General features: G+C 26.4%; 1 protein-coding gene and 1 long non-coding RNA gene across 10 annotated transcripts in view; one reads left to right on the top strand and one right to left on the bottom strand.

Annotated features, from left to right (window-relative positions):
- Window positions 1-12176, bottom strand: part of LOC126896160 (uncharacterized) — a 60389-nt gene that overhangs the window by 17701 nt on the left and 30512 nt on the right. For 8 of the 9 annotated variants that reach the window (XM_050668674.1, XM_050668675.1, XM_050668681.1 and 5 more), the window contains exons 3-9: window positions 11247-11273; window positions 10747-10773; window positions 7465-7491; window positions 1287-1313; window positions 893-919; window positions 425-451; window positions 60-86 (exon numbers count right to left, since the gene is read on the bottom strand). In XM_050668674.1, the coding sequence (XP_050524631.1) occupies window positions 60-86; window positions 425-451; window positions 893-919; window positions 1287-1313; window positions 7465-7491; window positions 10747-10773; window positions 11247-11273 (189 nt within the window). The remainder of the gene's footprint in view (window positions 1-59; window positions 87-424; window positions 452-892; window positions 920-1286; window positions 1314-7464; window positions 7492-10746; window positions 10774-11246; window positions 11274-12176) is intronic. The other variant, XM_050668678.1, reaches the window with a different exon arrangement.
- Window positions 1-12176, top strand: part of LOC126896181 (uncharacterized) — a 70586-nt gene that overhangs the window by 29157 nt on the left and 29253 nt on the right. The window lies entirely within an intron of this gene.

Raw genomic sequence — 12176 nt, 5'->3', positions numbered from 1 at the left:
GGTGTTTTAAATGCAATAATGTTTTAAAATATATTATAATATAAATAATAATTTCTTACTATTTAAATTAATTATAGCATCTTCATCTGGAAATTTTTATAAAAAAAACATTATTATAAAGTAAGTTACACGAGACTATTAACACACTCTTAAAGAATCCGAAAAAGTGAGTTATAGAAATGTTCCCCATGGTACAAACTACTTTTTTATACATCTGTATATGGATGTATTTACTAAATAAGTAGTCCAGATCAAATTAGCCATGTTTAGGTTATTTCTTAACATTATCAGGAATGAGATATATTAAATTTGTACCAACAAATTTTTAGTTGGTTCAACAGTAATATAGCCAACAATATTTTAATAAAGTTAATTTTTTTCCTGATATTAAGGCATAATAAAATTAATAATTAGTGTATATTACTTGTGTACGATATGTTTTCTTTTATCACTGGAAAGTTATACAATGAAATTTTTTACAAAGCTTTTTTAATATTTTGATTTGGCATATTTTTTATAAAAATATGTAACACACAAATTCATATAGAACACGAACAAAGTGAGATACAGAAATGTTTGTGATTGTTAAAACTTTCTCTTTATACATTTATATATGGATGTTATTTATAATAAGGTGGTTAAATTAAATTAAAAGCAAATTTAGTCACTTTTAAATTATTTATTAATTTTACGAATTTTTAAATTTATTTATTACAAATTAATTATTAAGTAATAATTGTATTGTGTTATAATATAATAAATTCAAATACTGTCAACTAAATATATGAACTTTAAATTATAAAGCATAAACTGAAATTTTCATTATAATTTTATTAAGTGTTATAAATGTAATGTTTTAAAATGTATTTTAATATAAATTATAATTATTTACTTTTGAAGAACATTTCAACGTCTAATTCTGGAAAGTATTTAATAAAACATATTTATATATTAAGTTGTTATCATTTTTTTAATATTATATATACATTAAGGTAATTACGAATACTCGCACATACTTAAAGAACACGAATAAGTGAGCTACAGAAATGTTCCCGATAGTACAAACTTCTTTTTAATAAATATATATATGGATGTATTTAATAAAAAGTTATCAAGGTAAATTTTGCTATGTTTAGGTTATTGATTAATACAATCGGGAATGAGATATTACATTTTTACAAACAAATTCTTAGTTGAGTAAACAATAAATTATCTAACAATAATTTAGTATAGCTAATTTTTCTGGTATCAAGACATAATAAAATTAATAATATTGTTTATATTACTTGCTTGGGACAATTCATGTTTTATCACTAGAAAGTGTTAAATGAAACATAATTATAATGCAATATGCTATGTTTTCTCAATTTTTTGATTTTACATATTTTTAATAAAATTATTCAAGCCTAATAACAAATTTAAATAGTACACGAACAAAGTGAGCTACAGAAATGTGTTCTGATGGTACAAAATTCTTTTTTGTACCATATATATATACAGGGTGATTTTTTTATCATAATCCACTCAATTACTTACAGAATAATAATAATTTAAAAATTTTTTTTTATTATTATCTTTAGTTACACATTATTCTTGATTTATTAACTATGTAATACTTTTTAAGTTCATCCCTTATGCTTGGTAAGGGTGACAACTTTATTTTTTTAAATGGTAACACATATTTTTAATTTAATAAAAAGTTTGAGTTTTTAGTTCAATAGTAAATGGCATTTGAATTTTTAATGAAACTTAATTTGTTTATTAGTTATAAACATTTAAAGTTTCAAATTTTTGAGTTAATATATAGGTGTATTACACAAGGGATTAAAATTACAAGTAGCTAATTGGTTTTTTATGACATCGATATTAGCAGGTACAAAGCATTGTTATTATCAATGGTAGTAAGACACATTGTTGTGAGTTTATAAATACACTAACTGACAATATAGAATGTATATCTATTGATAGTCATAATTGATAATAAACAATCCGTGACTGTGATAGCAATATCATAAAAAACCAATTAGCTACCTGTATTTGTAATCCCTTGTGTATTATACCTATATATTAACTCAAAAATTTGAAACTTTAAATGTTTATATCTAATAAACAAATTAAGTTTCATTAAAAATTCAAATGCCATTTACAATTGAATTGAAAACTCTAACATTTTATTAAATTCAAAATATGTGTTACCATTTAAAAAAACAAAGTTGACACCCTTACCAGGGATAAGGGATGAACTTAAAAAGTATTACATAGTTAATAATTCAAGAATAATGTGTAACTAAATATAATAATAAAAAAAAAATTTTTAATTATTATTATTCTGTAGGTAATTGAGTGGGTTATGATAAAAATATCACCCTGTATATATATATGTGGGAAACACAACAGGCAACCACAGGAACAGAGCGAAGACGCAATACTATTTTTTAATTTATATATATATAAAGAAAACAACGTTATATATTCATTGTAATTTTAAATTNATACAGTAGAACTCCAATTATCCGAATTAATGGGGACCGGGACCCATTCACTGACTAATCAAAATAAACAATGACAGGTGACTGCAATGCGCCGGAACTGGAGTGGGAACTCTTACCACGTGTTGTGCCTACACTGACGCCGCGGACTTTGGACAAATTTTTTTCTGATTTTTTCTGAAAGTGATTTGGATAATCGGCGATTCGGATGATCGGAGTTCGGATAATTGGAGTTCTACTGTATATAAAGAAAACAACGTTATATATTCATTGTAATTTTAAATTTTAAGTTCATTGTGTGGTCGACTGATATGAATGATAAGAAGATGTATGCTCTTATCATCATAGCAGTCGACACACATGATATAGTTAGAGTATTACAAATTACTTATTTTTCTTTTGCAACACTTAAATAATTTTAATTATAAAATTTTAATTAATATTATAATATAAACTTCTATTGTTGTTTTCTTTACATTTCAGGTAATGCTTTTCTTTTATTATATAAATAATAAATATGTATAAAAAAATAAAATATAACTTTACATTTCAGTACAGAGACGCAACTTGGGTTTTTATTAAAATAAAAAGGGATTAATCCAACAAGATTATAAAGGTCATTATATATATATATATATAAATATATATAAATTAATACACAAAAGCTCTGTTAAAGGTAACAACCAAAAATAACACATATATTTAATTACACACGAAAATTCACACAACACAAAAATATTATATAAAACAGAACACATATACAAAATAAAAAATGTACATAGAGACACGTCTTAGCCGACTCACGATTTGACTTAATTTTCCTTTCTTATAATACTTGATGCCACTATAATGATACCACTATCTACCTCCAGACCCTGGAAGTGGTGCCATCTTGACACCAATAGTACCCACATTTCGACCCTCTTCTTGATCAGTCGTCTTGACTAATTGACAGTTTTCCATCTCTTCTTCATTATCTGTATCTATTTGGCGCCATGGCTTCATATATTCAACACCAGATGATGTTCTAATGGGACGTTCAGACTCACCAATTTTGACCATTTCATATTTGTCTGGTCCTATACGTTTGGTTATTTGGTATGGGCCCAAAAACTTTTTATGAATTTTGGAAAGTGGCTTGAATTGTGTCCTCAAAATAGCAACCAAATCACCTTGGTGATACTTATGTGCTTCCTTTCTCTTTTTATTAAAAGTTTTACGCTGTTCTTCTTGAGCTTTAAAAATTTGTTCTTTTGCTTCCTTACGCAATTCATCTCTTTCCTCCACAAAAGCATTTGTATATTCTTCCTCAATTATTTTAGTCAACTTAAAATATTGAGGATGTCTCATCTCAACACTGAATGTCAACTTGAATGATGTCATACCGATGCTTCTCTGAAAGAAACTGTTTAGTGCAATTTGTACGTGAGCAACATTCTTGTACCAATGTTCGGGCTGATCCAAACTTAATTTGGTAATGGCTGGAATAATAATTGCATTTAATCTTTCTATTTGCCTGTTTCTCCTTGGTATTCCTGTAGTAATCGTTACATGTTGGATGTTTTCTTTACTACAGTAATCAGAAAATTCTTGTGAAACAAAAGCTCCTCCATTNTTTTTCTGATTTTTTCTGAAAGTGATTTGGATAATCGGCGATTCGGATGATCGGAGTTCGGATAATTGGAGTTCTACTGTATATAAAGAAAACAACGTTATATATTCATTGTAATTTTAAATTTTAAGTTCATTGTGTGGTCGACTGATATGAATGATAAGAAGATGTATGCTCTTATCATCATAGCAGTCGACACACATGATATAGTTAGAGTATTACAAATTACTTATTTTTCTTTTGCAACACTTAAATAATTTTAATTATAAAATTTTAATTAATATTATAATATAAACTTCTATTGTTGTTTTCTTTACATTTCAGGTAATGCTTTTCTTTTATTATATAAATAATAAATATGTATAAAAAAATAANGGTGCCATCTAGATACCAATAGTACCCACATTTCGACCCTCTTCTTGATCAGTCGTCTCGACTGATTGACAGTTTTCCATCTCTTCTTCATCATCTGTATCTATTTGGCTCCATGGCTTCATATAGTCAACACCAGATGATGTTCTAATGGGACCTTCAGACTCACCAATTTTGACCATTTCATATCTGTCTGGTCCTATACGTTTGGTTATTTGGTATGGGCCCAAAAACTTTTTATGAATTTTGGAAAGTGGCTTGAATTGTGTCCTCAAAATAGCAACCAAATCACCTTGGTGATACTTATGTGCTTCCTTTCTCTTTTTATTAAAAGTTTTACGCTGTTCTTCTTGAGCTTTAAAAATTTGTTCTTTTGCTTCCTTACGCAATTCATCTCTTTCCTCCACAAAAGCATTTGTATATTCTTCCTCAATTATTTTAGTCAACTTAAAATATTGAGGATGTCTCATCTCAACACTGAATGTCAACTTGAATGATGTCATACCGATGCTTCTCTGAAAGAAACTGTTTAGTGCAATTTGTACGTGAGCAACATTCTTGTACCAATGTTCGGGCTGATCCAAACTTAATTTGGTAATGGCTGGAATAATAATTGCATTTAATCTTTCTATTTGCCTGTTTCTCCTTGGTATTCCTGTAGTAATCGTTACATGTTGGATGTTTTCTTTACTACAGTAATCAGAAAATTCTTGTGAAACAAAAGCTCCTCCATTTTCTGACACAATTCTTTCTGGATTCCCAAAAGTAGTAAACAAAGTTTTCATTTTATCAATGGTTTCCTTACATGTAGTAGTCTTGGTAGGAAACAACCAACAAAATTTGCTAAAACCAGGTGTGACAAAAGAAGTATACTTAATGCTAATCTTTATGAACTGGAACATGGAAAAATCCATTTCTCAAGTCAAGAGATGTATAAACTGAAGCTCTTTGTAATTTATATATTTGGTCATCTATTAATGGCAAAAGGTATCTATCTTTGAATATCTTTCTATTTAACATCCTGTAATCTACACAGAGACGTAGAGAGTTATCTTTCTTCCTGACCAAAACTATTGGACTAGCATAGTCAGAACAACTGGGTCTAATAATGTCTTCTTGTAACCATTCCTCTATTTGTTTGTCAACTTCACATGTTTCCGCTGGAGATAGGCGCCGTGGTCTTTGATATACTGGTTTTTCATCCATTAATAAAATAATTGTTTCAATCGGTGCATGTATTACTTTATTTAGTTTATAATCTTTCACTATATTATTAATTTCCTCTGTATATGTTGATGCACTTATGTTGAGCTCATTACAAGGTATATTAATAGACATTATATGATTTTCTTCTTCTTTAAATTTAGTTATTCTCACACAATTAGGATTTATGTGCAGTTCAGCACTTGTTTGAAATATAACTTTTCCTACTAACAGGTCACATGTAATGACTTCATCAGGAACAACATAAATATCAATAGTATATAATAATTAAGTGTAGATGGATCTACACTTAATTTGCAAGTAAATACACCTTCTGTGTAGAACTTAACTCCACCTGGTCCTCCTAGTAAAATTTTATCTTTACGAATTGTGATTTCATCTAACTTCAACAAAGCAACGATTAATGTTTGCTGATTGACCTTCATATTTATATGATTTAAATGAAGCATTAGGCAATTCATTCAATTTTTTTTTTCGCTGAAATTTATGTTTGACTTTGTATTTGCCTTTACGTTTAACTTCATTTTCTCATACAGTTCAAGTTTCAATTTTAGCTCATCAATGGATGTAGCGCCATTCAGTATCATCTTGTTGACTTCCAAGTCTCTTATACCAGCTATGATATAATCAATAAAAGAATCTTCTTCAATATTGCCTAGTTGAGCAATCTGTTTCATTTTGAAAACATACTGCTGATATAATTCATCAATTTTCTTAAATCGCTCAGACAGTGAACGATGAATAGCAGCTGTGTTTATACAACTTTTAAACTCATTCTTCAGTTTATCTTTTAAAATTGTCCAAGTAGTAATTCCTCTTTCCGATCGAATATATAATTGAATCGTTCCCATTAATAAACGTTTACCATAAATTAACTTCTCAGGATCAGACCAACGTAGTACACAAGCCATTTCTTCAATTTCTTCAATCCATCGATTAACTGGATAAGCATCATCACCAGAAAATATTGACAGTGATTCTTCAACATCTCTAAAGCTCAAATGAGAATTTCTATGTACTAGTCTCAAAGCAAATACACTTCCTCTCGAAGTCTAGAAATTTCGTCCATAGTTTCATTAGAATTTTTATTTTTAGGCATCCCGAACTGTTATATAATCAAAGGTTTTATCAAATTCAAATTGATGTTAGAAACCGATTAACAATAACTAGATCTCGCGAAAACGAACAAAGAAAAATTGCGCGTTTACTTAACCAAAATGAAGTCTAATACAATTACAAAAACATTTTATATATTTTCGTCACTAACAAAACTTATAATATACACAACAAATCGTTTGAAATTTTCCGGATTTTGAGTAGACAATATATCTTCTCCAATCTCTATTCCCGTTTGTTGACCGATGATCCCGGATAGCATCCATAGGAACAGAGCTAAGACGCAATACTATTACTATAAATTAATACAAAAAAGCTCTGTTAAATGTTAACAAACAAAAATAACACATATATTTAGTTTTTTTAGTTTTAGTTATTATTGAGGTGGACATGTATTTAATTACACACGAAAATTCACACAACACAAAAATATTATATAAAACAGAATAAATTTATAAAATAAAAAATGTACATAGAGACACGTCTTAGCTGACTCACGATTTGACTTAATTTTCCTTTCTTATANTATTATATTACTAATAATAAATATTAAAATATTATCAATTAAAAATATGGATTTTATAATTTTATTAGGTGTTTAAAATGCAATAATGTCTTAAAATGTATTATAATATAAATTATAAAACTTACTTTCATGGACATTTTTATCGTTTAAATCTTAAATGTATTATAAAAAATTATTTTTTTGAAATAAAATGTTATACATTTTTTTGATATTATACACTTAAAAAAAAATAATACAGGGCGCTACAAAAATGTTCCCCATGGAGCAAACTATTTTTTTATACATTTGTAAATGGATGTATTTGGTAAAAAGGTAGTCCAGGGAAAATTGCCCATGTTTAGGTTATATCAAGGCTATTCTCGCAAATTTTTAAAGAACACGATAAAGTGAACTACAGAAATGTTACCGGTGTAACAAACTTCTTTTTTATACGTGTGTACATGGATATATTTAGTAAAAAGTTATCAAGGTAAATTGTACCATGTTTAGTTTATGGGTCATTCTATGTGAATCACCTAATGTGTGTGCGACTATAGTTCAGAAATTTTCGAAATTTTTATCATAGTTTTCTTGAAGATCTTTAAAAACAAATTAAATTTTTTTTATTGTTTTTTTACCAGATAGCTCATTTTTCATAATTAAAAAACCCAGCACAGGGGGGTCGTGGCACAGTGGTGACGTGGCATAGTTGGATCAAGTATAATGATATCTGACAGTGATTAAAATCACTATCAAAAAAAAACGCTTCGATGCAAATCTTTAGATAGTGTTTAATTTTAAAAAATTGGTGGATTATTCCAAAAGCTTCATAAACTGCTAGATCCTTATTAATATCCTGATTCAGATAAAGTATGTCGAATGAAAAAGAGATTATTAAAAAATAGTATTTCCCATAAAAAAATTATATTATATATAGAAAATTGTCAGACTTTCCGGAACACTTTCAAAATTTAAGTTTAAAAAGTTAATTTTTTGTAAAAAAGTTGTAATTTTAAATCCCCCCCTGTGGGCAGGTAAAAAGTCAGATTTATAAAAAAAATATACCAAATGATAGGTAAAGACATCATGCATCTACAAAAAAAAGAATTATATTGATCCATACATCTTTCGAGAAGTTATAGCATTATAAAGTTAAAAATATAAAAAAGAATTTTTTTACAAAAATCGTATTTTTTTTATTAAGTTTAATGTCTGTTTTCACCATGAAGATAAAATAAAGTCCGAAATTTTTTTTTACCATTATAAAGTATATTACATTAGCTTTAATTTAAGATATATATAAAAGTGTCAGACCTTCCGGAACACTTTCAAAAGTTACGTTGAAAAAGTTCTACTTTCTATATGCATTTTTATGTTTTGAATCCCCCCTGTATTTAGGGAAATGGTCCGATTTAAAAAAACAGTATGTCGAATGAAAGATCTATATAAATACTACTTCTCATAAAAAAATTGTAATGATTCATACATTTTTCAAAAAGTTATAGCATAATAAAGTTAAAAATGGAAAATACAAAATCGAAAATTTTCACACAAAAATAGCATTCGGTAGCCATTTTCACCGTAAAGATAAGATAAAGTCCGAAATTTTTTTTTTTCATGATAAAGCATATTACATTAGCTTTAATTTAAGATATATATAAAAGTGTCAGACCTTCCGGAACATTTTCAAAATTTAAGTTAAACAAATTAATTTTTTGTGAAAAAGTTGTCATTTTAAATCTCCCCTTGTGGGCAGGTNTGAAAAAGTTGTCATTTTAAATCTTCCCTTGTGGGCAGGTTAAGGGTTTAATTTATAATAAAAATATACCAAATGAAAGGTAATAACATTATGCATCTATATAAAAAATAATTATATTGATACGTTCATTTTTGAGAAAGTTATGGCACTTTTAAGTAAAAAAAATTGAAAAATTTTTGAAAATTAGGCATTTTTAAATATGTAATTTTTTTGGAGGTTTCCCCCATTTACGGGGAACGAGGGAATTTTTTTCAATTTTTAAGGGTAATGTCTTCGACTAGATACGATTTGTGATCGTTGAGAGCTGAGAAAAAGTGGTAACAGACACAAAAAAAAAAGAAAAAAAACACATCTTAGTAAAACCAATACTTTCTCAGCTTCACATCGAAGCTAAAACATGAAAAAACACCTTATGTTCTAGAGCCTATAACTTCTTATACAAATGAGCTATTTCAGTGTAACTGGCACAGTTTTACTCATATTAAATAGTACTTCACTTTTATTCTTAAGTTAATGAATTTTGATTTAAATTTTTCAGTATTTTACAGAAAAATTTGAAGGTCAAAAAAATTTTTTTTTTCAGAAACGAAAAGTTAAGAAAAGTTAGTTATGTTCTTTAACCCATATCATATTTGAATCGATTTATAATTTATTTGATAACGTTTTATGATCTATAACACGCATCCATAATTTCTTTGACATTAAACTTTATTGCTTTAATACTATCGCACCTCCTTTTCCACATTGTTTCTAGCAATTTTTTTACTGTGCACTATTGAAAGTGTTTAGAAAATATAATTTTAATACTATTTATTGAGTTTCAAAATTTATAATGAACATATTATGAAAAATTCGTTCTGTCACTTTCGTGTAATAAAATGATAAAGTAGGCTATTTTCAACCAACAATGCTTGTTCAAAATTGTAAAACGATACAAAAAAAAAAAAAATTATTAATCGATTTAAATATGATATGGATTAAAAGAACACAACAAAAATTTTCTGAAAAGAAAAAAAAAATTTTACTTTCAAATTTTGCTATTGAAATACTGCAAAATTTAAAAAATATCATTGTTAAAAAAAAATTAGAATTCATAAACATAAGAGTGAAATTGAAGTACTGTGTAATATGAGTAAACACAGTGCTAGTTCCACATTGATATCTTATTTAAATGTGAAGTTATAGACTATAAATCATAAGATGTTTTTCAAGTTTTTAATTATAAAAAATGAGCCATCTGGTAAAAAAACAATAAACTAAAAATTATTTTCGTTTTCAATGACCTTCAAGAAGTCTATGATAAGAATTTCAAACATTTCTGAACTATAACCGCACACACATTAGGTGATTTCACATGGAACGACTCTTATTTATTAGTATTATATTATATTAATAGTACATGGTAATTAGGTAACTATGTCTCACGTAATATCTTTAAAAAAATAATGTTATATACAAATTTTTATTTTAATTATTTTAGATCTTTGATGAGCTGTTTTACTAGAAAAGTTAAATTTCCATAATGATTAAAAAAAAATTGTTTATAACACTTGTATTTTTGAAGATATTATGTGAGGCATAGTTAGCCAATTACCCTGTATATGATATTGCAGCTAATTTTTTTCATGGCATTAAGATATAATAAAATTAATCATTTTATGTATATTACTTGTGTGGGACAATTCATATTTTATCACTGTAAAGTATAAGAAACTTTTAATAATAAAATTTGTTATAAAGCTTTTTTAATTTTTTGATCTTGCCCATTTTCAATAAAGTTATTCGAGCCTATTAATTTATTTACATATTTATATTGAACACGAACAAAGTGAGGTACAGAAAAGTTTGTAATAGTTCAAATTACCTATTGGTATCATATATATATATAAATATATATATGAATGTATTTTGTAAGAACGGCGATCAAGGCAAATTTAGTCATTTTTTAACTATCTTTTAATTTTATGAATTTTTAAATGTATTTATTGAAAATGTATTATTTAGTAAAAATTGTATTGTGTTATAATATAATAAATTCAAATATTGTCATCTAAAAATATGTATTTTAAATTATAAAACTTAAACTGAAAGTCTCATTTTAATTTTATTAGGTGTTTAAAATGTAATAATGTTTTAATATGTATTATAATATAAATTATAATATCTTACTTTTTAAGATATTTTCATCACTTAAAACTGAAAAGTATTTAATAAAACATAATTATATATTAAGTTGTTATACATTTTTTTAATATTGTAAATCCTTAATAATTAAAGATTTACAATATACTCACACACTTTTAAGAAAGACGAAAAAGTGACCTATAGAAATGTTCATCATGCTACAAACTTTTCATTTATACATATGTATATGGATATAAAATGGTATCAATGTATATTAAGCCATGTTTAGGTTATTTTTTAATTTTATTAGAAACTAGGTATTATTGTTGTGCCATCAAAATTTAATAACAATTATTTACTATAACTAACATTGTTTTCTGGTTTTAAATAATAATAAAAAATTAATAAAGTCAGATAAAAATTAATTCAAGTTAAGTATGCGACGGCGATGATTGTATTCAACGTGAAATAATAATTAAGTATTGTTCTTTTATATCTTTTAGCTACAAAACAAGTCTCAACCAACAAGATTTTCCGAATTCCACTTAGTTATTCACTGACGTATACATGTTTTGTACTCTCATACTCTTCATGTCATTTTAAAGATTTTTTTTTTTTTTGTATAAAATATTTGTATTTTTGACTTGGTAAGGTAACATTGTTCTCGAAATACGTATCCGCGACTTTTTTGGTAATTTTTTTGTGGCTTTTTGAGTTTAATTTATTTTAATATTAATATTTTTTTGTTTTAATTTAATAATATTTTTAATGTAGTTTTAATTTTAAATAGTATTAGCTACAAGTGATAAAATTTTATTATACTGAAAAAATTTCCCTCGTTCCCCATAAATAGGTGCAATCTTCAAAAAAAATTACAAATTTAAAAATCGCAAATTTTTGACATTTTTTCAATTTTAGCTTCGATGCGAAGCGGAGAAGGTATTAATTTTACTATGATGTGTTTTTTTTTTTTTT

Source organism: Daktulosphaira vitifoliae, unplaced genomic scaffold (assembly GCF_025091365.1).
Source record: "Daktulosphaira vitifoliae isolate Bord-2020 unplaced genomic scaffold, ASM2509136v1 Scaffold_1, whole genome shotgun sequence".
In the NCBI taxonomy this organism is placed as follows: domain Eukaryota; kingdom Metazoa; phylum Arthropoda; class Insecta; order Hemiptera; family Phylloxeridae; genus Daktulosphaira; species Daktulosphaira vitifoliae.
The sequence above is the reverse complement of the archived record's forward strand: the minus strand, read 5'-3'. Positions and strand labels throughout refer to the sequence as shown.